Raw genomic sequence first — 27,804 nt, 5'->3', positions numbered from 1 at the left:
CCGGGCTGCTGTCAGTCAGGCGGGGAGCGGCCGGGGATTGGCGCCGGGCTGGTTACGCACTCGCTTTGCGCGCACATACAAGGCTAGGGCGGCGGGCAGGGGCTGCATCCTCCGCAGGGCCGCGGCTCCGGCGCCCCGACAGCGCGGCCCGGCCGCCAGGTAACGCGGGGCGCCGCGGCCCCCCGAGCCGGCCGGGGGCTGCGAGGCCCCGGGCATCGCCCCCCCAAACCCGCCTCTCCCCCCCCCCCCCCCACCCCACCCGACCTCCCCCCCCCCCCGCGGTGACCCCCCCTCTCCTTCCTCCCCCCCCCCCTCCTCCTCCTCCTCCTCCTCCTCTTCCTCCCCGCCCTGCGCGCAGCCCCCGACGGCCCCTCCGCGGCCGCGGCCCCGGAGCCGTCGGGGGGCGGGGGGTGCCGGGGGGGGCGGCCCCGCTTTAATTCCCCCCAGCCCCGTCCCGGCTCCTCGCCTTCGCCCGGCGCCGGCCCCACCTGCGGCCCGGGGGGTCCCGGCCTCTGCCGCCCCCCCCGGGGCTCCGCGGGGAGACCCCGGCCCGGCCCCCCCGGCCCCCCCCCTCCCTCCCCGCCGCCCGCTCGGGCTCCCGCTCCCCTCTCCCCTTTTCCCTCCCTTCTTTTCCCAACTCTCGGCCGCTTCCAATTAAAACGTCCCCGGCCGCTCGCTTTTCACTTAATTATCCTTCCCTCCTCCGCTCCCTCCTTCGGGTTCCTAATCCAATTACCCCGCTAAATAATTGCTTTATCTCTCCCCATCCCGAGGAGCCCCGAGCCGGGCTGCGCGGCCCCTGACGCCGCTCTCTGCTCTCTCCCCAGGAGCTGCGGCCTCGCCCGGCGCCGCCGGGACCCCCCCCTGCAGCCCCCAGCCTGCGAGCGGCGACCCCCGGCCCGGGGGGACCCAGCCCGGAGCCCCCCAGCCCGGGCACCCCGCGGGGACCCGCACGGGACCGGCCGGGACCCAGGGACGGAGCCGGCGCCCGCCCCGGCCTCGGCGGCGCTCAGCGCCCGTCTCCCCCTCGCCCGAGTGCTTTTTCGTTTGGTCATTTTTGGGGCTTTTTTAATCCCCCCCCGACTCCACGCATTCGTTTGCGGTTTTTTATTTTTTGTTGTGTTTTATTATTTTTTTTTTTCCTCGTCTTTTTTTTTTTTTTTTTTTTAATTTTTGCTCTTTTGATTCCCGTTTTTACATTCTTTTTTTCTCCCCGCGGGACGTTGGAGGGAACCCGCCCGGCTTTTAGCATGATGTCTTACCTCAAACAGCCCCCCTACGGCATGAACGGGCTGGGGCTGACGGGCCCGGCCATGGACCTGCTGCACCCCTCCGTGGGGTACCCGGGTGAGTCCCCCCCGAGCCCCCTCCGCGCGCCCCAGGCTGGCGGCACCTTCGGCAGCCGCCTTCCTCCCACCCCGTCCCCAAGATTTCGTTTGCTCCAGTGGGGATTTTTAATTTTAATCAGTCCTTTAAAAAAAAAAAAAATAAGAGCTATGACTACTAACAATAATTTTATTTCCCCACAACGAAATCTCCCCGTGCCCCCCGCCGGGGCTGAGCCCGACCCTTCCCCAGCGTTTCGCCGCTCGCCCTGCCCGCAGCGGGACGGGATCCGGCCCCATCGGGCAGCGCTCCCGGGGCTGGGAGCTGTGTTGTGGGGTGGTGGTGGGACAGAACTGGGGGGCGATTCCCAGGCCCCTTCCCGGGAGGGTTGGGGCTCCTGGCGTGCACGGGGGGTCCGGTGCACGCAGGGGGTCGGCGCTGACCGGGTCGTGGCGGTGCTTGCCCCCAGCCACCCCGCGGAAGCAGCGGCGGGAGCGCACCACCTTCACCCGCTCGCAGCTGGACGTGCTGGAGGCGCTTTTCGCCAAGACCCGCTACCCCGACATCTTCATGCGGGAGGAAGTCGCCCTCAAGATCAACCTGCCCGAGTCTCGAGTCCAGGTACCCGCGGGGAGAGGGGGGCTGCGGGGGGCGCCCCGGATCGGCCGGCCCTGAGCTCGCCGCCGCGCTCAGCGCCACTGCCTCGGGTCGCGCGTGGGCTCCTGGCTGCTTGGCTGTCCTGCCGTGGTGCTGTCCGGGCGAAGGGGCTTTAAAATACACAAATATTCACCTTATTTACCTTATTTCTATATATTTTAAATCTTGAATTTAATTTACGCCCTGCCTCCTGCCTGGGGTTAGCAGCCCGCGTGCTCTCTCGGGCGCACCCCACCAGGCTCAGCGTGCTGCTCCCCGGGGAGGGATGTTCGGTGGGGTGGGATGTGTGGGCAGGATCCTTCCCCCTGCCCCAGGTGTGGGGGGACGGAGGTCTTTTGGCTGAGGGGCACAAGCCGGGCTTACAAACTGGCAAGAGAAACTCGGGCGCACACCCTGTGAACTTTGTCTGCGGGAAGCGCCAGGCAGGACGCCCCATTCCCGGCCACCTGCTGTTGGCCTCATTTTTTGGGGGGTTACATGGGGTGGCCAGACACCTGTTGGGGTGTGCACAGAGTGATTTTTGGGGCATGGGGGTGTGCGGTGTAGTGGCAGGGTGCGGGTGCTTGGCGTGAGGTCGGCTGCGGGGCCGGGTGTGCTCAGGGCAAAGAGGGGACGGGGGACGAGCGAGGGCACCGGAGGTCCCCCTGCTTGTCCCCTCCTCGCCCCCCTGCTCACAGCCCCCCCGTTTCCCCTCCAGGTCTGGTTCAAGAACCGCCGCGCCAAGTGCCGGCAGCAGCAGCAGAGCGGCGGCGGGGCCAAGAGCCGCCCGGCCAAGAAGAAGTCGTCCCCGGCCCGCGAGAGCTCGGGCTCGGAGAGCAGCGGGCAGTTCACGCCGCCGGCGGCCGCCTCCAGCTCCTCGGCCTCCTCCTCCTCCTCCAGCTCGGCCTCCTCGGCGGCAGCGGCGGCCGGCGGCGCCCCGGCCTCCCTCAGCACCCCGGCCTCGTCCATCTGGAGCCCGGCCTCCATCTCTCCCGGCGCTGCCCCGGCGGGGGTGACGGTGCCCGAGCCCCTGCCGCCGGCCGGCGCCTCCTGCATGCAACGCGCCGGCCCTGCCGCCTCCGCCAGCTACCCGGTGTCCTACGGCCAAGGCGGGGGGTACGGGCAGGGCTACCCCGCGCCGCCCTCCTCGTCCTATTTCGGGGGTGTGGATTGCAGCTCCTACCTGGCCCCCATGCACTCCCACCACCACCCCCACCAGCTCAGCCCCATGGGGCCCTCCTCGGTGCCGGGCCACCACCACCACCACCCGCTGAGCCAGAGCTCGGGCCACCACCATCACCACCACCACCACCACCACCAGGGCTACGGCGGCACCGCGCTGCCCTTCAACTCCTCCGACTGCCTGGACTACAAGGAGCCCGCCGCCGCCGCCTCCTGGAAGCTCAACTTCAACTCCCCCGACTGCCTCGACTACAAGGACCAGGCGTCCTGGCGCTTCCAGGTCTTGTGAGGGGTCGCCCCCCGCCTCGGACCCCTGGCCCCGGGCGTCCCGCGGGGCCGCGGCTCCGTCTCGTCCTTTTCCCCCCTCTCGGCGAGCCCCGCGGTGCCGAGGGGCCCCCCCGTCTCTCCTGACTGATATTTATTTGCTTCCCGCACCCCTCCGGCGGGTTTATTATAATTATTATTTTTTTAAACGGAACAGAAGAAGAAGAAGAAGAGGACTTTTAACAAAAATAACTAAAAATTACAAAAAAAAAAAAGGAGGAAGAAAAAAAAAAAAAAAAGAATAGAAACTCAACGCCTGCTGCCTCCCCGGGGCCCGGGCTGGCTCCTGCCCCCCGGCTGGGGGTCCCTCGGTGCCCCCTGTGCGGGGTCCCTCGCCCCGGGCGCGCCGGGCTCGCTGTAGATACTCGGCTCCGTTGCAGGGACCGTCCTCGTTTTTAGTTGGCGCTCTCGGGTTGGCGTCTTATCACGAGCCTAACACGAAAAAACGAAACTTTAAGCTATTTTTTTTTATTATTATTAAATTTTATTTTTATTTTTTATTTTTTTTCGCCCCCGCCCCCCCCAAAAAAAAAAGGTGATTCTGGCCCCTACCCCATCCCCGGGCAGCAGGGGGGCCGCGTCCTCTGTCCGTCCGTCCGTCTGTCCGCGTGGGGCTGGGGTCCAGCCTCGTCCCGGGGCGGGGGGCAGCAGCCGGGGGGGCACAGGGGAGGAAGAGGAGGAGGAGGAGGAAGAGGAGGGGGGTGGGAAGGGCTGCTCGGCTGATCCGCGACCCGCAGACCAAAAAAAGACAAACTTTTTGAAAAAATTTAAAAAAATAATAAAAAGGAAAACTGGAGGAAAAAAAAAAAAAGACAAAACGGCTTTGGGTTTTGATTGCTGTGGTTGTGGTGTTTTGGGGAGGGGGGGGGGCAGCAGCTCTGCGTCGGGGCCGTGTGTTGGGAGGGGTTGGGTTTTTGTTTGCCCCCTGGCAGCTCGCCCCATGGGCACGGGGTGGGGGGTCCTGAGCCTTTAATGTCCCCCCCACCCACGTCCCTGTCTGGTTTTGGGACCCCCCCGTGTCCCCAAACAAAGCCCAGCGCAAGGCAGCCGCTGCTGCCCCGTCCTTCCTCCCCGTGCCTCCTCTTCCCCCAGGAGGGTCCCGGCAGGACCGAGGTGCAAGGACGGGGTGTGAGGGGGCTCCCCCCGCCCCCTCTGCAGCTGTGGGCTCTGGGATCCTTTAATTACCGCCGTTAATTGGTTTCCCACTTACTGCCCCCCAGCCGGGCTGCACTGCACTCGCTTGTGCGGGATGGGGATGGGGTTGGGGTTGGGGTTGGGGTTGGGGTTGGGGTTGAGGGATGGGGTTTCACTGCCCGAAATGCCCAAACCCAGCACACTGGGACCCAGGGGCAGGCCTGCGGGGGGTATGGGGGGCCATGAGTGTCCCCCCGGACACACGGACACGCAGACAGACGTACAGGCAGAGCTGCAGGTGCTCCAGAGATGCTCGGCACCGCGGCTTCAGCCCCGGCTCCCGGCGATCCCCCCCGTGTCCAGCACCGGCTGCGTTTCGTTGGGACTCGGGGTTGGGGTCACTGCTCGCCTGCCCCCCCTGCCCTCCCTCACCCCCGTTTATTTTCCAGCCTCTCCCCGCAGCTGCTGGGGGCCGGGGTGAGGGGACAGCCGGTGCTGCTGCTCCTTGCCCCTTTGTCGAGGTGTTTGGGGCATTTCCACGCTGGTTTGGTTTTTTTTTTTTAGAGGGAGATTTTAGGACATCCCCCCCCAGATCTCAGTCCTGCTCCCTGTGGTCTTGTATTAGTGTCCGGGGCAGCCGGGACCCCACCATGCCCCCATCCCCGGGGGGAGGGTGTGGGGGGAAGGCGCCAAGGCGAAGGCGCTGACATGCTATGCATGGATGTTTTGGGGACGGTTTGGACATTTTGGGTCCATCCACCCTAGGGCATGCAGGTGGAGGTGTCACCCACAGGTGACGTGGGCACCGAGCGTCCTGTGCCACCCGGTGTGTCCAAAATAATGCCTACGTGCCGGTGAGGAGCTCTTTGGCTGGTGGTGCTTGGTGCCCCTGCGCTGCACTTCCCAAACCCCAAACCTCCCATTTTACACCCCAAAAAGTTGCTCCATCCCTCGTGGTGCAAGCTGAAGCCGTGTGCCAGCCCGGAGCCCGGTGTTTGGTAGCCTTGGTCGCCTTATTGCCCTGAAGCTGCCCGCATCCCACATCCCAGCTCCTGCCCCAAAACCACACAGTGATCACAGCCGGGCACCAGCGCGTGCTGTGGGGTGCGGGGTGCCCACGGGTGTCCCCCCCAGCCCCGCGCTGACCTCCAGGTTACCCAGCGGCTGCTAATTCGGGTGGCGCTGAGTGTGTGGTGGAAATCCCACATCGGTCCCAACCCCGGGCTGGATTTCCCAGGCAGCAGCCCCGGTGCAGCTCCCTCCCGGCCGGGGATGCACGGTGCCACCGGGCTGCCCTGTCCCGGTGCTGCCCAGCCCCGGGCCCTGCCACTGCAGGCAGCCAGGGCTTCCCCAGGGAAAGCTTTTTGTTTTTTAGGGTAAAAAAGAGAGATTTTAGGAACCGGCATTCTGGATCCTATGTACATTTTCTAGTATCACTTCCTGTATATTTTTAAGCTGAAATCCTCTTAGCATGCAAAGTAAATAGATTATGATATACCGGAGGATTAAGCATCGCTGTCTGGTGTCAGATTAATCCCTCGCGCAGACCGCCACTTGTGCTGACAGGAGCGTGGCTGCGGTTCAGCCGGGCGGCTGCACCTCGGCGCCCGCGCAGCGCCGGGCACACAAATATACATTTTTTTCTATTTTTTTTTTCAGGCCAAGACCCAATTTGGAGAGGACGGCCAGGACCGGGCACAAGGCACAGATGCGTGCAGGGACCCGGGGGTGGGATGAAGCCTTGCGGCCGTGCCCACCTCGCATTTAACCACCCCAAAAACCCCGCGGGGATGTGGCAGGTCGCGGTTAGGGGAGGCAGATTAGGATCTGGACTCCGACAGGATGATGCTTAAGAGGCTCCGTGTCTCTCTTTTTTTTTTTTTTTAAGGCAAAATAATGGTTATTCAGCTGAGATGATACAGCTAGATATGAAAATTGAGAGCATTCTTAGAAAAATGCTGCCGACTGTGAAAGGCTGCTCTTTCACAGAGGCATCCTGAGTGGAGATGTTATCTGCTGGTATCTCAATGGAGCGGTTTTCAGAGCCTGAAGTGGAAATTCAAATCTGCTTCCGAGTGAAGATTGCTAAAACATATAATGCGGCCAGGCCGCCAGAATTTCTCCCGACAAGTTTTATGATGTGCTCGGTGAAACCAACCCAAACCACTCAGTGTCACACCATAGGCAGGGAGCCACAGTTCTCCTGTTTTTAATGTCTTGTGAAGCCACCACATCGTCCTTCATGAAGATACATGGGGCAATCCAGGCAAGGACACAGACACAAAGTCAGGGCTCTTTGGTAGGTCTCCTTCACCTCCTGGTCCAGGCTGGAAGTTCTCTGCAGGGCTTTCCGTGAGGTTTCTCCTGCCGTGCTTTGACAGCCGAGGTGGTCCACACATGGTCACACCAGCCCCAGGTGCACGACGTGCAGCGAGCCGCTGCCTCCTGACCCCTGTGGGGAGAGGACAAACGGGGTGAGACGGGCACAGGGAGAAAAAAAACAGAGATGGAAACCTCACACTGGTGTCCCAAATGCCACCCCAAGCCAGGGAAAAGGGACAGGGACCTTCTCCTCATTTTGTTCTGGGAGTTGGGGCCAAGCCCGCCCGTGAGCCCCCTTCTGCAGCAACGGCCAAAGCGAAACTATATTTTTGTTAACCTTTTAATTAAAACACACCTCCAGCACCACAAGCCTGGGCTGATGCCAGCAGGGAGCCAGCCAGGTTTTCGGCGTTTAACGCGGGGAAGGCGTTTTTGCTTTCTCAGGACGAGGGGAGCAGCACTGTGAGCACAGTGACCCACACACCTTGGTGCTTCTGCCAGTGACCGGTGCGCGACGGCAACCCCAGCCCCGTGTTTCCATACGGGACATATCAAAGTGTGCCACAGATAGAGGTTATTTCATAACACGGGCTAGCGTGCCTGCGAAGTGCATGAAATACTTGGCCTTGGGAAGAGCTGCGGCCCCGTGAGTCATTGCTTTCCTTTGACTCACAGCGAGCTGGCTCCGCGCGATGCGGCGAACGCTGGGCGTGGAGCTGGGTGCACGGGGGAAGGCGTGCGTGTCCCGTCCCCGAGCATCAGGGCAGGGAGGGTGGCACGGTCCTGGGAGGTGGAAGCAAGAAACCCCCAAATCCTTCCCCTCACTCCTGCAGATGGTGAAGGAGCCTTGACAGAGCAGCAGCCTCACTTCAGGGCATGGTTCCCTCTGAAAGGAGTGCTGGGATGTGGGGGCGAAGACACCACGGCTGGACACGCTGAATTTCATCCCCAGCTCGGTGTTGTCCCCGTGTGGAGGTGGCCACGGCATGCCTCATGCCCTGCACCCCTTCACCGGGTCATCCCAGCACCCACAGCTGGCTCAGCACCCGCCAGCAGAGGGGCTTGCTGGTGTCGCACAGGCTGAGGAGGGGACGTGGCTGCCCTGTGGTGCCTGAAGCTCTGCGGGGCAAGGGCAGGGGTGGGCAGGCTGGAGAACAAAGCCCTGCGAGGCCACCTCGAGTCCAAGGGTTTTGTTTGGGTGATTTTTGCCCCTCTCCAGGGGGAGCTCACCAAAAGCCCTCGTCCCACACACTCCGGGCTCTGCAGACCTGCCCGGCTGTGCCGTTTTTGCATGCGTGCTCCTCGCAAACCCATTTGCAAACCTATCTGGTGGCAGCACGGCAGCCCTGGCGGTGTGGCGTGGGAAGCCTGTGATGTGGCATCGAGCCCACGGACGTGAATCCAAGGATGGGGAGTGATACTGACGGGAGCTCTCTCCTGATATCTGCACCTCTCCTGCAGCAGCACCCCAGCAATAAAACGCCGTAATGGTCTGACCAGAGAGCATCTCCACGGTGCAAGAAGAGGGCTGTCCAGGAGCAGGGGAAGGCAGCGCAGGGAGCTGCCTGCAGCAAGGAGCAGCTCGTCACCCAGGGAAGTAAAACACGATCATCCTGACAGGAGAGCGTCCGCTTGTGCCCTGCAGAGTTGGGCTCGTGGGGCTTTGCATGGCAATGCTGCGGGCCCGCTCCGGCGGGCGAAGGGAGGAGCGGGGCGGGAGGACGCGCCCTGTAATCGAGAAGCCACTAAAGCCACCTCAGGCCCGCAGGGGTGGGAGGGCGGAGGAGGTTTGCTCTGCTCGGTCTCCCCGGGTCTGGGGTGGAGACGAGGAGCCCTTCATCCTCCCGGAGCAGGAAGCAGGGAGAAACCTCGTCCCTGGGCCTGCCCCCAGCAGGCGCCGCTTTTTCTGCTGGGGATGAGTCTCAAGGGCAGGGTGAAGGTGGGAAGGGGGAGAAAGGGGGGGACAAACAAGGACACAGGGGCTCCTTGGTGTAAAGCTCCCTCCTGGTTTTCGGGCTGAGGCTGCCCGGTCGCAGTCCGCAGATGTGGAAGGACACGTGGCCTGTCCGATCCCACTCCTCTTCACCGGCCATGCCTCCTCGTTTCCCTTGGGTGGCACCACATGAAACCTTTCTGGCTGGTCGTTTTGCCACATTATCACTCAGCTAAACAACCACCACCGGGCCCCGTTGACTTCAGGACCTCAAATTCCTGCAACCAAGCAGGAGCCGTGTCCAGCCCAGAAGCAGCAGAGTCGCGGATCCCATTTTCCAAAGGGCCCAGCGGGTGCCCAGGCCGGTGACAGGGTGCTTGGCGGCCTCGGCTCACTTATTTATGGCTGGGTGCCGCCGCACGGAGCCTCTCTGACCTGACCTAGATATTTTGCTCAAGACGATCAGCTCACGGCGTGACGCGGGCCGGGAGGGACCTCTGGGGATCACCCAGCCCTGCCCCATGCCAGGCGCAGGCTGGGCCTCGAGCAGCACGGCCCTGGCGGCCTCCCCGTCCCATCCCCAGCCGTTCCTGGACGACAGGGCTGGACACGGGCACCAAATCCTCCTGCTGCACCTCTCTGCAGGGCCGTGGGTTGCCTCAAGACACCCAACCTCGTCCGACTGCTCAGGCGCCGGGGAGGTTTTTGTCGCCCCGCTCTTTGCAGTTTCAGGGAGGAGAGGCTTCCTCATATCTGAGCGGCAGTGAGCGAGGCCGTGTGCTGCCACAGACCCATGAAAACTCGGGTCCGTGCTGCCCACACCCTCTGCCTGCAGCGGGTCACTTCAGCATCTTGCCAAGGAACCGCGACGGGGGACGCACCAAACCAAACCCCCCGGGTCGCAGCTCCTCCGGCAGCGCTGCCTGTGCAAGAAGGGCTGGGCTTTGGGTGTGCTCCCCGTGCGTGGCACCGAGCCCGGTATTGTGAGGGCTTCCTCTGAAGCAACGTGTGGGAAGTGGCGGTGGAGGGATGCCAGCACAGGGAGCAGCAGGGTGCAAGCCTCGGGGACCTCGGGGACCGGGGGGATTCGGGCTTGGGTGCTCTGGTTCTGCCCCAGTGGGGGAAAAATGTGAAATGGTGTCGGGGGGACTCGCATGGAGAGCCAGAACCAACCAGTGCTGCAGGGACTGGGTCCAGAGCTGCTGGTGAGCGTGGGTTTGGGGTGAATTTGGGATGGGTTGCAGTGGCCAGCCCAGTTAGGTGGCGAGGAAGGAGCCAGGACACAGAAGGAGCTGCAGGACACAGATTTCCACACACCGGTACAAGTCAGGACAGATGAGTGCGGTAACGTGGCCCCAGAAGCACGAAGTTAATGCCGTGTGGATGGCTCTTCTGCTCCCAACCTCTGGAGCTCACAAAGGGCTCCCTTGTCCTCAGCACAGCGTTTCCATCTGCAGCCTGGCGCTGGTCTCGGCTGCTCCCTCTCGTCCCTTGGCCCTGCCAAAGCCAGCAGACCACAGGGGTGGAGGAGACCCAACTCACCACCAAGCGGCTCTGCAAGGCATGGTGAGGTTGGGGCACCTGGTCTGGAGTCCCACCAGAATCCAAAAATTAACCTGCATTATTTTTTTTGGACCTGAAGTATGCTTTAAGTCCTTAATTACATGACGGTGAAGTGCTTTTTCTTGCTATCTCTCAGATCACACAGCCTGCTCGTTTGTGCTCATGGCTTTCATATGGTGGCAACCCAGGGCTTTCAAACGAGGTTCTGAGTTAATTAATTAATTCAGCTGCTCCCACCTTACATCCAGCTCAGGCAGGAGCAGCGAGCTGCTGGCCAGCTGGGCTGCCAGCCACCAACCTCCTCACCGTCCCTGCAGCTCCATTTCACTCCTCGCCGCCTCCTCGGTGCCACCGAGCCACCAAAGGTCAGCCGGGGACGTCCTCCGAGCGCGGGGACCTCCCTGCCACCACCACGCCGCCCGTCCCCATCCTCCACCCGGCCCACGTGCGCTGGGGCCCGCGGGAGGCTTCAGAGGTGGGGCCGGCGCGTGCTGTGCTCCAGCGCTTCGGGACTGGTAGAACAGCTCTTAGCACGATTTCACTTGGCACGGCTTCGGAACGAAAGAAAGAAAGAAAGAAGTGCCATCCTGCTCCGCTGGGAGGTTGAAGAGTTTCCTTTCTTTCTCTCTCTCTCTCTCTTTTTTTTTTTTTTTTATTAATGATCTGTTTGTACTGTGGCCAAACATTGAATGCTTTGGCCTCGAAAATAAGAGTTTCAACAGAGCTAGGCTACAATATAGGCAGCCTTCTGCCTTTATCCGTCCTGCCGTGACACAGCTCGCGTGTTATTTACTTTTTTTCCCCCGTAAACGAGGACTGGAGGAGTGCGTCAGTGCCGCACGCTGCTGACTCACCAGCCCGACCTGTGTGCTCTGTAAGCACCAACACCAAACCCCGTGGGGCACCGGCCCAGGGCAGGTCCCTGGGGAGATGGCGTGGTGCAGGGTCTGGGGATGGGGGCACCATCCCCCTACCTGCATGGGGTCCTCCCCCTCTGCCCCGGTGGGTTTCTTGCAGTGCACAAGTGCCCACGGCAGCGCAGGAGAGAAGGAGGAGGACATAAAGCTGGAGGCTGACGGGGGGGAGAAAGGGCTGGGCCACCTTTTTTTTTTTTTGGCAGCACCTTGCAGTTAAATCAGCTTAAAGTGCTCGTGAAACCCCAGGGTAGGATTTCACTCCTCTCTACCGTGGGCTCGCTGTTGAAAGCGCCAATATGAGCACCAGCTAGCTCGTGTAAGGTGAACGTGGAGCGAGGACAAGGAGTCCTTTCTTACGTCCCATCCAGCAGCCACTGGCTAATAATGATTTTTGACTTCCACGCGCTGCGCTCAGCTCAGCGCCGCGGACGAAGCCGCATCCTAGCAGCACTTCTACCAATTTCAGCGAGAGCCCTGCAGGCAGACAGCTTGCAGGGGCAGGCTCTGGAAGTTTCAGGAAGCTGCAAAATAGAGTAAATAATAATAAGCAGAAATAAAAAAATAAAATAAATAAATGAGAAATGCTTTACCTGCTCTGTAGGAACTGCTCTCAAATTTCCTTAAAAAAAAAAAACACAGAAGATCACCGTGTTATTTACATTCCACTGAACTTGCTGAAAAACCCAAACAAACAAGGGCACGGTATTAGGTAACTCTTTCATGTTTTTGATAGGACACAGCTATTTTATATCCTGTTATTCAATGGCTGAATTAAAATATTTAATACATCGCTTCTGCAAGTTTACACATGTAGGACACGTATATTCCTTCAAACGCTACGCCGGGTTAAAGCAACAGTGATTTTTTTGCGGATAGGGCAGCGTGGAGACGTGAAGCCAGTGGTGGGTGCATGTCCCCACGTCCTCCTCGCTCGGTGGGTGCTGCTGCACGAGGGGGATGCTCACACTGCAACGCAGCCACGGCCGCAGCTCACCTCTCGTGCTGGGGGCAAGCTCGAGGTAGCCATAGGGTGGTGGGGCTGGGTGCGGGCTGCCTGCCCGAGCACTCCTCTGGTGTCTCGAGAGGGTTTTGCAGCCCACGTGCTGTCAGGTTTGCTGCTGGAGGTGCTTGGGGATGAGGCATCTTCGTGTTACGGCTTGAGCTGAGCTAACAGCTGCCGACGTCAAAGAGGAGTCCTGCTGCAGGCACCGCACCTCTGCCCCTCGCTGGCACTGCCTGCCGTGTCCTATGGTCTCCAGGCAAGGCTTTGGGCCCAGGGGACAGAGCCAGGAGGAGGGGTAAGGGCCTTGCTCACTTCCTACACACCCGATTGTATGGGTGATGGGACACCCGGGCAAGGCAGAAGACAAATATCCCCTTGTGCAAAGATCCGTAGGTCCCCCTGCCCGGCTGGTGTTGAAGGGCGACTCTTCACACCTGACTTTCTCCTGCTGGAGCACTCCCCTCTTGCCCTGCTGTGCTATGTTGAATCTGCTATCACCACAGAGATATCAAACACTGCTGAAGCAAGACATCCACATCTGTTTGCTCCAGAACCCCGTGCAGAAGCAGTGGGAGATGCTGCTGCACAAACCCTGCCGTAGCCAAAGCTCTGCTGCTGGAGGACCTGGCCATCGCACGCCAAACGACATCAACCCAATCTAATGAACGCTTCTCACGCCTTGCGTCCGCACTGAATCATGAACAGCACTGCAAGGTAAGGAGTTTCACGAGACCAGGTGATTTATTTTACGTCCCAAGAGCTGGGACAAGGAGCTCCAGCTGGGACCTGGTGGCTGCTCCAGGAGCCATGGCCTCGTGCCTCTCCCTGATAAGTACGTGCAAAACAAGCTCAAGACTTATTTCTCTTCCCAAATTCAAGTTCTTTGTCAAGACACCAATCCCCATTACTTTCCTAGCCCCGTCCTGTTGTGTATATTCAAAAGCAGATTGTTTGCTTACCTTCCTGGCTCCCAGGAAAGGGCTTCTCCACCAGGGAGGTGGCATGGTCAGCGGCTCCAGACTTCCCGTCCCTGTCCTCTGCCTGCCTGCTGCCAGCGCATCTTTAAAAACAAAACAGAAGTGATAGGAGGGGAGGGAACTGATGAAGAGCTGGGGAGAAGCTGCATAGCCGAGCAAAGTGGTTTTGTTTGTTTTATATCTTATCAAGCACACAGCAGCCTGTGCAAATTGCCTGGTGACAAATTGCAGCTCTTTTTTTTTATCAGGTGCTAGTTGGTCTGCTGATCGAGCATCACCAGCAGCACTTGCTTGGCCTCACAGTCACTCCAGGACTGTCCCACCCGGCCAAAACGCACTGAAATTCACGTTGCAGAGGAGCTGCAGGGAGGAACACGCCAGCACTGTGCCATACAAAATGAGGATGGACTTATTTATGTATGTATTTATTTATGTCTCTAGTTTCATTTTCTTCACGCATCATTAATCTCTGCTTGGGTAAGCATACGGAAAGGCAATCCATTCCCAAAGCAGTGGAACTGGAAATCTGGAGGCCGTCCTGCCTTGCCTGCTTGTTGTTCATCCCGCTGTCTACAAATGTCTGGTGAAGTCCAGGGGAGCTCTGCCTTCAGCAGAGATCACCTGAGCAGAGAAAATAAAGTGAACCTCTTAAGCCAGACCAACTGGAGAGCCCTTGGCCCTTGTTTGGGTGGATTTTCCCCCTCTGTGGACAGAGTCGTGTTTACTCTATCGTGCTACCATATGTAGGGGTGCGCTTGCACCATGCGTTGTTTCCTTGTTTTTCAAGGCTGCAGGTTCTCAAAGGTGGCTTCGAAATACGACAGGAAAGTTGTGAGAAGGAAAATGTGAGCGCTTTCATGTGGCACCCGATTTGTCACCTGCCACAGTGCGAAATCTCACTGGGCTTTGATAGCGCAAACAATACATCCCCGGCACAAAAAGCCCTTTACTAGTGACAAGAACGTAAATAATTAAAGAAAAAGCTCAGATTTTCTCCATCTCTTTGTCTTCCCCCTACCCGTCGGGCGATAGCTATGCAAGCAGCAGGGCATCTGTCAAGCCACTAAAAGCGATGCTCCTCATCAGCTTTCCCAAGCCGTGTTTAAGCTGCAGTAATGCACCTCTGCCGTCGCGCTAAGCTTTATTGGTTCTGCGAAAGAAACTAAGAAACTTCGTTGGAGACCAGATTATGCCGGCTGCAAAAACGGAGGGATTCTTCTGCTCTTCGACCCCATTATCTCCTCTGTAGTATCTTGATCAGCTTTCTTACACACAGCCTCGGATTCTGCCGAGACCCGTAAATTGCTTTTTTGGCTGCCAAATTGCCATAACCCTTCTATTTTTGTGTTTTAAAAGAGCTTAAAGCCGTCCATCCTCTTTGGACGTGTCTTTAAAATTGACCAGTGCTGGGAGGATTTCATGTCTATCCGAAGGCTTAGAAGAAGATGTTACTTCTACCGAGCTTCTAGTTTTACAGTCAACAGACGCGAAAAGCCCAGCGGGGATAAAAGGAACTTAACCAGTTCTGTCTAATGCATATAAATCTACCTAAGAGCTCAAGGCACTGGAAGTACTCAACGCGCTACGTTTATCTGAGTCTAAGATACAGAAATGGGTCTTCAGCCCACATGCCACATGTCCCGTTCGGATGCCAAGTTAATATGAATTAAGAGACTGAGATGAATAAACAAGGTCAGTCGGGGCTGGGCCAAATTGAATCAACGTAAAATAATTGTCAGTATTTTCTGACAGCGATGGTGGTTTATCTTGGCTTGGGATTCTCGGCGCTATAGATTATAGAATGTTTTCAGTGGAACAGTTGGCAGACATTTTATTGATTTTGCTTTGTTTTGTGAATGCTGGAAAAATTTCCATTAAGTCTACGCGCCGCTCATGTGACGAAGCCAAATTGCTTTTTCAAACTTTTCTTTCTTCAAGTGAGCTAATGTGGCAACACGCTCGCAATCTAATTTAATCAAGAGGACCTTTGTCTGGAATCAAGAGGCCATACAGCACACCTCGATGCATCTCGAGTACGTTCGTACTGGCTAATAAGAGTTAATTTTTTAATTTCAAGGTGCCATATGCACACTAAACAATTAATTTGCCCAGTGCCCCACGACTGTTTGCCTGCTGTCACGTTCTTGATGCATGTGAAACTCCCGTTGCCTTCACCGGGGCTGAGCAAAGGCAAAAAACGAGGGGAGGCTGCAGACACGGGGCAGGATTAGCACCGCCGTGCTGCTGGATCCCACCTCTCTGATGCATTTCCTACACCCCATCACCACCTCCCCACAGCTCGCCTCTCATAGATTTACTTTGGAACTGAAAATTGCTAGGATGGAGACAGCAGCTTGCAGGATTGTGTGGGGACCCGTGGCAGGCCGTGCTGGGTGGTGCTACAGGTTCAAAATGCGCAAGCGCGCTTCTGAGCTTAGAGTAGGAACCTGGCAGAGGAGTAGAAATACGTCTATTTTACAGTACAGAAAAAACGAAGCAAAAGTTTTGTGACAAAAATCACTGTGGTGAGACACACTTCTGCCTTCTATCCTAATCTGTATTAAAATAAGAACCTAATTGAAATCAGAGGAGTTCTATGGGGGTGGGGAGGGAGTAGACGGATAACAAGATGAAACAGCTTCACACACAGCCTGCCACCACAAATAAACACAAGATATTTAAGCCCAGCATGCATTACGGTAAAGGAAAAGAATGAAACACAGACAGGGAAGAAAACCACGCTGCGGTTACCAGTAACAATGGCAGAGGAGCAGGAACAGCCCCAGTTTTGTGTTGACTCTTAGGTGCTGGACTCTGGCACGGTGACAGGCAGTCACTAGGTGACTTGTCCAAAAGAAGCTGGCCCCCAGGGAGTCAATCAGTTCCTCTAACATATCGTGGAGAGGATCAGTAAGCTACCTGGGTCCTCTGAACAACACCGTTCACAGATTTTAAAAATATTTTTATTATTTACAGGCTTCTAAAGACTTATGCTGGTCCAAACACTTCCATAAATAGAAAAAAAAATAATAATGAGGAAGAACAAGAATTGCTAGACAGTAAAATATCTGCCATTGGGAAGGACAGAGTGGCAATGGTCAATGGCAAACACGTAAGCCAGCGATAAGACCTGTGACTTGTAAAATTATTCACTGGACTGTGCATTGTTGGCTGGTGGAAAGAAAATACACAGCAAATACAGTGCCTCTACCTGTAGCATTGTCCAGCAATCTTTATTGCCCATAACTCCGTGTGTGTGTGCACTGTTCAGAAAGTTGATTACAGCTCTCCACTGACAGCAACGCTGCTGCTGCTTCCATAAAATGTCATGGAGTTACTCCAATTTTCTCTGTTGTCTGTAAAACCTATTTGAGTCTCAAACTAAGTTCTCTGCTCTCTGATTGTTAAGGTAAAATGAGCAGCTAGGCTTGGCTTAGAATAAGATCTCAAAATAAACCCTCAAGACTATTTTATTAGGAATCATTTTGGTTCTGGTCTTTTCTGTTCCCGTTTCTGCCCAGGCTACAGCTTTCCTTGTTAGGCAGAGCCGGAAGGGAGATGATGATGTTAAGAGTTAATGGAAGTGATTTGTTAATCAAGCAGCCTGAAAACTGGGCTTCTGTTACACATATGCTCCCTGAAGGGTGTCAGTAGCAAGGTTTATTAAGTAGGTTAAATAGAAAGTCTTCTGCTAGCCTCCACAGACCGCCCAGGGCCTTCGCCTAGGTGTAATTCAAGAGATAACGTCTCAGCTGTCCCAAAACAAAGCTGCTGTCCAAGCTGAAATACAGGAAGGGAAGAAATTGAAGTATGTGCTGGAGATGAGCTTCCAGAAACCTGGGTGACATACAGACATGGGGCAGTAACTGGGTCAGACAGGGGTGGTAGCATTAGAAATGCAGTCGTGTGTCAATTGATTTCATGGTTTGGGATGTGTCTTGCTGTTACAATGACAAAAAGCCAAGGCAGATGAAAGAAGACTCTGGGAAAGAAGATAGAGCAGCCATCAAGCACTGTTCTTGCTCAACACTCAAAGTCTTGCTGTGGTGTCTTACCACTTTGGGGACTGCTGCTATGCAGAAGACAGCAGAGCTTGGGACTCCAGTCATGTACACTTGAGTTCATGCATGCCAAGTGTACGTGAGCAGTGCTATTGGCTTTGTGAGAATTACGCTTTATGCGAGAAGATGAGGTTTTGGGGGTTTCATTGCAAGATCAATGACTAAATAATGATGCTCAGCTTGCAAATAATAGAGGGCCTTTTAGGTTGGAGGAGACCTCTGGAGGTCATCTGGATCAATCCTCTTCTCAAAGAAGATTCAGCTGCTAAGTTAGATCCAGCTTCGATGTTGCTTCAGCTCCAGGTCTGTGACCCGGTGGAGACTTGTGAAGGATGACAACAGAAATGAACCACTGGCTTTGGTGAACACTGGAAGGCTCCGCATGAGAGCAGCAATACGTTTCCTCTCCCTAAACTTGGAGCAACACTCCAGTCTGAATCTTGTCACACTCCCAGAAGGGACATTTGTTTTAGGACATCATGGGACACCAGTGTGCAGGGGAATTAAGGAAAGTCTATAAAGCTATAGACTAACTTTGCTCCCCAGACCACAAATCAAGTCTTTCTAAACAGTGTCTCATGGATATCAAATGATGCTGAGGAGGTAAATCAACAAGAATGCCTATAGTGAAACATTCTGAATTTAAGAAGAGATTGGACTGTGCACTTAGGCACATGGTCTGAACTTTTGGGTAGACCTGTGCGGTGTCAAGAGTTGGACTTGATGATCCTTAAGGGTCCCTTCCAACTCAGGATATTCTATGATTCTATGATTCTATGATTCAGAGCAGGGCTGAAGTGACTTGGCCAAGACAGGAGGCTGTGTGGTGCGTGGGATTAGGGAACAGAGAAGAACAGTAGTAAATCTATTACAAAAATGGAATTTGTTTTATTTTATTTTATTTTTCTTGAGGGGAAAGAATTGAGAAATAAATAGGAAATGATTCGGGATGTACATTTATCTCACTGGTGAGCAGAATACATAAACATTGAAGACTAGCGTTAAACAGCATGAGAAATGGAGAAAGTCAATAACGATACAAAAAAAATGACCAAGCTAACGAAGAATGAAGGGCCTTTACAGGAGGGGGAATGTGTCCCGGTTATTGATTTAGAAACTGCAGGTAGTGGTTGGAGGCTGAGAAGAAGTGGACAGTGAAAATGTCAGATATGAATTTGTGATGTGAGAAATCAGTTAGAATAATAATGTCGGTGTGCACTTCCTAAGACACTCAGCTGCAAGGCACTCCACAGCTGTGGTTTCACAAACTTCACTGTATTTTAGTAAGGCATTATTGATGCCATTTTTCAGGTGAGTTCACTGAGGCAACATAAAGCAAATGTGATTTAAGTTTGGGTTCCTATGCTGAATCAATTTAAAGAAAATTTTGTAAAGTGCTGCTTAACCATCAGTCCATTATAAACCATGTTGTCTCCTGGTGGCTCAGATCAGGCAGCCAAATCTCTAGCAATGCTGGAGTATCTTGGCCAGAGAGATGAACCATTGCAATGACTGCAGAACTGAGAAGGTCCCTCTTTTTGTAGGCTCCTATCACTCGAGACCTTCCACTCTATACAAATTTCTGCACTTGAAGAAGCTGGATGCAGAGTGGGCAGCACACATAGAAAATAAATTCCCTTCTGCGTGGAACTGGAGGCAGAACACAAGCCACAGTCATGTGCCTGTAACCATTTGTGGTTTTATAAGCACAGCGAAGAGGTTTGTTGGGGCCACCTGTGCCATAGCAGGTGACCTTCCCAGCCAGTCCGTGTTGTCACAGGGAGTGCCTTTAAAACTCAAATTAGCATTGCCAGGCCTCACAGGGCTGCAGCCAGCCCGGGGAGCTGCGAGAAGTCTTATTCCACAGCTCCGCAGGAGGCAAGCAAAACCTCAGGGCTCTCCTGGGGTAAGGTGTGAGCAGGCGGAGGAGCTGGCCGCGTGGGTGGGAAGCTTTCTTTGTACTCACCAGCTTGGCAGGAGGCAAACAAGAGCCTTGGGAAATCCAAGCAGTTTGTGCAGCTCTGGTGATTACAAAGGGCTGCTCGTGAGGCTCAGCAGCTTTTGGTGACCCACCCGGGATGGCACGGGTCAAGTTGGGAAGCTGGGGAGTAGGAGTGAAGTTGAACTCCAGCATCTCTCTCCCAAGAAGCCCAGGGAAGGCAGACGTGGCACTGCCAGGGACGTGTGAGTCACAGCAAACTCCAAGAGGGAAAAGGCAAGCTGATGGAGGACAGAGTGTTTATACCTTCGGATCAGAGGTGTCTTGGGATTAGCTGCTGCTCGAGGACTCTGGTAAAGGAACTCCTTTCACCAGGGCACTTATGAAGTCCTCTGTAGTAAATACCATCTTCAGCACAACCTTGCTGTCTTTATTTGCCCATATCACTACAGTGCTGTCTCCATCCTCAAAGTTAAGATGGAATAGCTGTGAACTGTATTTTTAAAACCAGGTTCCATATCCAAATTTATTAGGTCTCTCTGAAAGCCTTAGATGGCACTCTGTATCCTAAAAACGGTAGACTACTTATAATGTATTTCACCAGTGGTGTGCAGAAGGTATAATGGATATTATCTAATACTGAAAAACCTCAGTCTCTTCATGTGAAAGAAGAAAGAAAACTAGACAATACACTGATTTCCAGAAGGAGAAAGACACGTGATTCTTGCCCACACAAAAATGCATTCAGCACAATTGCACACAAATACTTAAGATGATTTGCCAAGGTGGATGTTCAATGTTTTACTCACACTAGATTTATTAAGTGTTCCTACATATAATAAGGACAGAAAATGAAAATAAATGCATCTATATAATCACTGGGAATATGGTTTCTTTTCTATCAATAATAATCAAGAAAAATAAGAGAAAAAAATGCATTTCAAACCTTTACAGAATAGCTGTTTCATTGTAATTTCCCACCTGTTGCAAGGTGCTGTGCTGTTCATCAGCAACAAAAGCATCTATGTGCTTCTAGCATAAACAGAGGCCAGGCCCACTGTTTCTCTCCTAGTAGGTAAGTCCCAGGTTTCATTCAACTTTGGAAGAAGTGCACTCTCGAATCATCATCCCAGGGATTTTGATCACAGACTAGCAATGAGATCACAGACCCATGTAAAGATAATTTTTGATTTTTAAAAGAGCTGCTCACTACCTGTGCCTGCCGAGCACAGCAGTTCCATTGCTCCATCCCATTCTCTCTTCTGCATATTCATCAAAGTAGGTGGCATCTGCCCAAACGTTTTAATTCAAAAATGGTTGCGCTAGTGCATGTGAAATACCTGCAAACTATCCATGTCTCTGGAGATTGCTTTGTGTCCATCCCACATCCTCCTGGCTTCCAGGTTTGTCTTGGTTCCTGCCTAGCTCTTAATGTTTTATCGCGCTTACGATCAGACGCAGATGGGGTTGTCAGGAAAGTTCAGAACATCAAAACACACATTCAAAAAGCATTTTAGTTAATTGCTCCCGCCCTTACATTTTCTGTTATGGAAATACAGGACTTTCCAGGCCCTGTGAGACACCAGTGATGGAAGCAGAAGAGAGCTCACCTGCGGGAGCAGCTCCGTACTGGCGTGCTGGTGGACGGGCCAGGAGCGGGCACGTCGCGCTCTCCTCCGTGCGCTGGAGGCCGGTCGACACAAGCTTCGCGTGGTGTGTCTTCTTCTTCTGACTGCCCCAGAAGTCCTGTTAAGACCGAGCAAGTTGTGGTATCAGGCTTACTTAATGAGAAAGTACCAAGCAAGCTGCAAGCCGTTCGCCTGAGGTGTCAAAAAGGACAACAGCAGCTTCTTGTAATGGATCGAATCCAGTGGAAAGCTCCACGCTTACACAGCTCTCACCCCTGACTCTTCTCCTTTGAAAAGGAGGCCAAGTAGCCAACTACCAGCAATAATAACATGCACAAGAGCTTTCAGAAGGGCATGAGTGTGTGTTGGCTTTAGCTAGCAAGGAGGAAATGCCTCCTAAATTGTCAACTACAGAAGGCCTAGCTGGCCGCCAAAGGCTGCTGCATGGGAGTATTTCGCCGTTGCCATGCAGATCCAAATCTTATCAAATGGACCAATCCCCCTTGCATGTGCAACTCCTTCCTTCAAAAATAAAAAACCTGCCTTATCTTTCTGTCAAAATATTTTGGTTAACGATCACGACCCAAAGCCTTCAGACATGTGAAGGGAGGGCCTCCCGTTCCCAAGTCCCCGTCTGAGCCCTGTGGGGAAGGAAATTGTTTGAAAATGTCCAAACTGCTTGGAAACAGACAGGAGGAGCTGCATATTCAAGATGTAATGCTTAAAATAAATTAATAAATAAAATAACCAAACCCCAGTGTAGCAGAGTTCAGATTACGGAAAAATCACACATAAAGACTTTAAAAGATTTTTTTTCTTGAAACCATCAGACCCTTTTGCATTTCTTTTTTCTCTTTGAATCCTGTTTTTCTCCCCTTGTTCTCTGCCTTCCTGGATCCCCTATAAGCTAATCTGCACGATACCCATGGCAACACCATGGGCAGTGCAGAGAAGATTATGCTCTTGTGAGCGTTGCTATACCACTAGCTTACATTTTGGCCAAAGACCCAGGATGCTCACCAGCTTAGGAGGGCAAATCTACTTGTAAGTGTTTCTAAATCTCTCGGTCCTAAAGAGCTAACACTGTCAGATTTCTGCAGACTATTTCTAGTCTTCGTGCTACCTGGATATTATTTGCATCTGCAGTGTGAGAGTGGGTAAAGTGTGGCAAATGGCTGGGCTTTCTCCAGTAACCAATATTTTCTGTGCTTCTGTTTCCCAAAGGTGGAATAACGCAGGGAATTGCTGAAAACAGCCAACTCAGTCAGGGGGCAACACACCTCTAAGCAGGCACATAACGCTGCAATGAATAAATAATAGACTTGCCTTGAATAATAAACTGGCCTTGGTGAAAGGAGGGGAGAAAAAATGTGTATGAGCAATGCTCTACATCTAAGAAACTCTGGGACAAGTAAAGTACGTTCCTCTGAAGGTCTCTTCTTGAAGCCTATTGCAGTAAGCAGCCAAGAGAAGAAGGGGTTTGATATTAGTAACCTTAAGTTATTCTGTCTGGGTGTAGGGCTGCAGACTTGTAGTGTGACAGTAGGTAAGATCAGATGCCACCAGTGGTTCAAAGCCATAAAACCATCTGATACAAGCATTTTGCCACAAAGAAATGGACATTTTTGTTGTGGGACAGCAACCTGCATTCCCAGTAAGAATTGTTATGGCAGGAAAAACAAATGTGCAAGGAGCACTGTTGAAAAAATACAGTCCTTCCTATACCAGGGACAACATATCCCACATTTAACTAAAAAAAAAGGAAGAATTTTGTCAACAGCATGGCGGAGGTGGTGGTCCTTACCTCAGATAAGTGCGAGGTGAAGACCTGACTTGGTGCTGGCTTTGGGGGACTCGCAAATGTCACCTCAGGTTATCTGAGATCTTCCTTTGGCATATTGCACAATAAACACTTTCTACTTTTAATTCTAACCTAGTACTTGCTTATCGTGATATGATCTGGGGATTTGAATCTGAATTTGAATTTTAAAAACTTGAGAATCAGTATCTTGGCTAGCATTGTTTTTTCATCATTAAAGTCATGTATCAGATGCAATAATATGAAGCATATCACACTAAAATCTTTATCTACAAAATCACATTTGTCACCATCAGTATTATACCAGCACAACCACACAATGCACATTCTGCATTTCCAAAATTTGCTGATGTACGGCTCCATCTAGCACCTGACAGAAAGAGCCCAGCACATTTCTTTAGAGGCCCACCGAAAGTTTTCCTACACTGTAACGAGCAGGACACTCTGTGAACATGATACGCAGGTGATGTGATCTCACGCCTTCCCTGCTCATGTATGTGCTGTTATTTAACTGTGTCTATTCTCTATTGGATCTATGTCTGCAAATCACAAGCTTTTTGCATTCTCCAGTCTCCTCCACTGGGCTTTCAGGGATAAAAAAAAAATAAAAATAAATTAAAAATGTGCAATCCCATGGCAAAATGAAAATCGTCTTTGAATATTGCTTGCAAAACTGACAGCTCTACTTAACAGAAGCCATTAAATTATTTACAAAGCAGCAGCTGCTCTTGTAAAAATACAACCTCTTTTGGCATGAAAAATAAACTAGTTGATAAGCGAGAGATAAGCCATTTGACTTCTTCTTTGTGTGCTCGGCATGGTATGCAGAGCCAATTCTGCACAATCTGATGTTTACAGAGCAATCGTAATGTACGACCTCCTTAGGCAACGGGGACACAAGGAGCCTTTAAAACGCTGAAGCAAGCATTTGATCAGAACTCTTCATGCTGATCTTTGAAAAATTCAATAAGTTCAAAAAATGTAACTCCTGCTAAAGATAAAATATCAGGTTTTTGCTTCAGGAGTTGCAAATATATCCCAATGAACTCCCAGTGAACCACGCCGACTTCAGACATACTTCTAAGAAAAAGAAGTAAATAGTAGGTTTTCTGGAAAGAAACAAATCAAGGATCTGAAGTAATACAAATGGATAAGCAAGGTGAGTGCTGTAAAACACTCTAGTTTAGGAATAACCTGAACAATCACACTTTTTATTTTTTTTATTTAGGTGTTAAATCAAAATTCACTTTTTAACATGAATAGTTATTTCCATGCAAATAAATTATTATTTCCTTGTATTATGGATGCAATTCTCTATTTTTTTTTCATTATTTTGGCATGTTGAAATCCAGTTCTCACATTTTTGTGAGTTAGATTTTTTTTTTTTTTTGAAAGGAAAATAATTGCAACAGAAGGCATCAGGTTAAGCATGATCTCACTCATTAACAGGTTGCTCCATCTTAACTCTATCCCTGGCTTTCTAAAAAACATGTATTTCTGAAGCCATTGGGTAACATTCTTCAGGTACTGAAAGTAATGGGAACTTCCATTGTTCACTTGAGTGGGGGCAGCTTTTTTCTCTTTTTTTTTTTTTTTTCTGGCTACAATTGTTTTCCTAAAATGCCTTTCTAAATAAACAGAATCTATTGAAATTGTTTAGTTTCAACAAATTCCTGCAGAGAAACCACTTAAGAACAACCAGCTTTGTTTGCGGGAAAAATATAAACGTCTCTGCTTGTTTTGGTCTAGTCTTCTATGGCTTCTCACTTTTAGATTCTTTTTTAAATTATTTAGTTAATTTCCAGAGCTGACATATCTTCATTTGACAAAAATTCCCTGTTGAAATACTGTTTTCCCAGTACTTTTAGAACTCACTGAGAACAGCTGCTGCTGCTGAGAGAGCAGGAAAAGGTATATTAAATCAGAATATCTCCCATTTGTGTTGTAATTTAACAATTTGATACTTGAGAAGATAAGGCACTTCAATCACTACTAAGTAGAAGCAGCCCTTAATGCTAGCATAACATGTCATTATTTCACTAGTTGGATATTAAGCACATTAGCAGCAGCAAAACTGTTTCAGTGGGTGTGCCAGGAAACGTAATAATTTAAATAAAAGTTATGTGATAAAAGTAAAGAAGCAGTTAACATTTATAAACATTTTTTTTTCGGTGGGCTAGGCAGTTGTATGGTAGTTAGCAGTCTCGTGCAGCTTGCAGTGAGACCTGGCGTTAAAACTTTCTTCAAATGGAAATGCCAAGTCTTCACTAGCTCCGACAGAGATTTCAATCTTTACTACTCATTTGCTCTGCTAGAATCATACATGAGATTAAGTTAACCACTATATAGGCTGAACAGCTCATTTTATGTCTCCCTGGAGCCTAGGTAGTCAGGTTCCTTAGGAACTACGCTAGCAGTGCCAATGTTATTTAATTTAGAAAAAAAAAAAAAGGTGTGTCTTACAGGATGATCCAGATGTGGTAGCACCAAGCTGTGATGGGTCGCCAGCTGAAGGAGCCTGAACAACCGAGGATTTGCTCTGATTCCAGGCCCTTTCACTTCAAAGGCTTGATTGGTGTCCCAACAATCGAGAGCTCGCACCTCTAGATTTTATCGGGTTGCCCAAACCATGTGAAGTTTGCCTCGTAATCTTGGCAGCAGGCAAGCAGCTCTCCTCTCGGCTGCTGATGCATGTGAACACGCCGGAGTGCCAAGGCTCAGCCCCAGCAACCCAAGGCTGCTATTGTTGGGTAATTACAGCAGGCATAGGAGGGAGGACATTCCTGGTGACTAGGCATTTTCTTTGTTTGGTAAGAGGTGCTTTAGACCTTTTCTTTCTTTTTTCTTTTTTTCTTTTTTCTTTTTTTTTTTTTTTCTTTTTTTTTTTTTTTTTCCCATTGTAAGTGACTCTCTGGAAACACTAGTTCTGGAGGAAAGCTGGGCAAAAGCTGCTGGTGAGCACAGATATCCCCACTGCTCGGGGTGCAGGCTGCAGCAGTGGAAATGTGGGTGCGTGCTCCAAGGCACCTCGGCGAAAGCTTTCAGGGAAGCCCCGATTTCTCACAAACGATGCTCTGGAGACTCCACGGAGGCACAAACGCCTCCGGCACTGCAAGCCCCAACCCACAGCGGGCGAAGCAGGCGCTGCCGAGCTTGCGTGTTCCTTCGGCTGCTCCTCGTGACGCCCATCCGTGAGGCACACCCTCTGCCTGGCACCTCCAGCCCAAGGACCGAGCTTCTCCCCTCCCAGCTTTTGCCCTCCGGGAGCAGAAAGGGGCTGTGCCGGCCAGACGGGAGGGAGGTCGGCTCAGGGGAGAAGAAAACCATCTCGGGGGGGGGTTAATTGAGACAGAGAGGCATCTGCAAGCACGAGACGCGGGATGGAAGTCTGCAAGCAAATGCTGCCAGCTGGAAGTTGGCCAAACTGATAAAGTGGAAAAGAAATTGAGGGTTAAATGTTTCGGATGCTGAAGGTTTGGAGTTCAAAGAGGAGCTCAAGGAACCTCCCAGCCACTAAGTCCATACAAAGAGGCTCCAGGCAGACACAAGCCTTCTGCTGGACAGCTTTAGCCCACACAGTTTCCAAAAGGCCTGGATGAATGGTTAAGGGATATCTTTTAGCATCTGGGAGCGCTTGTGCAAGGAAGATGATGCCCAAGGGTGAGCTGCTGCTGAGGGCAGAAGGAGCTGCTTCATACAGGGAGATGGATAATAACTGCATCTACACACACAGGGCTGGAGGAAGGATGTGAACATATTGCTTGGTAGGAAGAGGCAGAAAGGAGCTGCTCCTCCAGGACAGGAGGTGAGGGAAACCAGGGTGAGGGAAACCGGAGCATCAGCTCCTATACCTGATGTTAACCCAGCTTTCTCCTGGTATATAAGGACTGAGGGATCACAACCAGCTCCATCCCCTAGGTGCTCTTCAACAAGACCACCTTGGTCTTCATACAGCCCTTTCTTCAATCGGCTGAGGTCAGAGTCCTTTACAAGAGAGATCTGCATCATCTACAGAGGGCACGAGAGCACTGCAAGGACAGCAAGGCAAGGCCACACCACACGGTGGCTCTTGGTGCAGGAGTACATTTACAGGTGGAAAAGCCTTAGCTGCGTTATCAGGACTTTTCGAGCAGGTGCATAGCTATGCCACAGCACTGGAGCAAGGCTAGAGTTCAAGAGTTAGCTAATTGTATCTCTCTCAAAAAGGAATTGCCTCAGACCAGTTAATTTGTCAAGATAACGAATTGCAGCAATTCTCCTCCGCTGGAGCTGGGCCACTAACACTGATCTGAACTGTATTTAAACTCTTGATGACAGAGACTGAAAGAGATATTGCAATACTGGAGGTACAGGTTCCTAAAGCAAAACTGCATGTACAGCTGGTGTTGAGAGGCAGCAAGGGCATGCGAGTACACATCCTGCGTATCCCTTAGATATGAAGAAATTCCCCAGGGCATTGACTCTGGTGCCTGGGCAGGCAGAGTTCATCTTGAATTTTTGGGAACGACTGAGGTCCAGAGAGGATAATATAGCACCCATCAAGTCATTTCTGCAATATGAGACGAGCAGATTTTTTTAACTCCCCCCCAAAAGAAACAAATCCTCAAAGTACTGATTTTTAGTGCCATAGTTTTCTGGTAGCAGCAACAAGACCCTCTGTGGGCCTGGTGCTGTGATTCCCATGGCACTGCATTCTGGCAAGCCCCAGGTCACTCCTGCATTTTCATCTCCTATTTCTTTTCTTTTCTTTTCTTTTCTTTTCTTTTCTTTTCTTTTCTTTTCTTTTCTTTTCTTTTCTTTTCTTTTCTTTTCTTTTCTTTTCTTTTCTTTTCTTTTCTTTTCTTTTCTTTTCTTTTCTTTTCTTTTCTTTTCTTTTCTTTTTCTTTTCTTTTCTTTTCTTTTCTTTTCTTTTCTTTTCTTTTCTTTTCTTTTCTTTTCTTTTCTTTTCTTTTTTCTTTTCCCTTTCCTTTCCTTTCCTTTCCTTTCCTTTCCTTTCCTTTCCTTTCCTTTCCTTTCCTTTCCTTTCCTTTCCTTTCCTTT

The 27,804-nt window shown here is 52.0% G+C and overlaps 2 protein-coding genes across 2 annotated transcripts in view; one reads left to right on the top strand and one right to left on the bottom strand.

Moving 5' to 3' along the window:
- Positions 1 to 1,250: 1,250 nt before the first annotated feature.
- OTX1 (orthodenticle homeobox 1) lies at positions 1,251 to 3,433 on the top strand (the record flags this gene model as incomplete). Its single annotated transcript, XM_084284131.1, has 3 exons — positions 1,251 to 1,347; positions 1,796 to 1,947; positions 2,681 to 3,433. 3 exons carry the CDS (start codon positions 1,251 to 1,253, stop codon positions 3,431 to 3,433), a joined length of 1,002 nt encoding a protein of 333 aa, XP_084140257.1.
- A 9,010-nt stretch (positions 3,434 to 12,443) lies between these two features.
- Positions 12,444 to 27,804, bottom strand: part of WDPCP (WD repeat containing planar cell polarity effector) — a gene marked incomplete at both ends in the record, with an annotated part of 99,227 nt that continues 83,866 nt past the window's right edge. The window contains 2 exons of the mRNA XM_084283393.1: positions 12,444 to 12,828; positions 20,928 to 21,063. Coding sequence (XP_084139519.1) covers positions 12,444 to 12,828; positions 20,928 to 21,063 — 521 coding nt within the window. The remainder of the gene's footprint in view (positions 12,829 to 20,927; positions 21,064 to 27,804) is intronic.

This window comes from Netta rufina, assembly GCF_964035555.1.
Source record: "Netta rufina genome assembly, chromosome: 3".
NCBI classification, from domain to species: domain Eukaryota; kingdom Metazoa; phylum Chordata; class Aves; order Anseriformes; family Anatidae; genus Netta; species Netta rufina.
The sequence above is the reverse complement of the archived record's forward strand: the minus strand, read 5'-3'. Positions and strand labels throughout refer to the sequence as shown.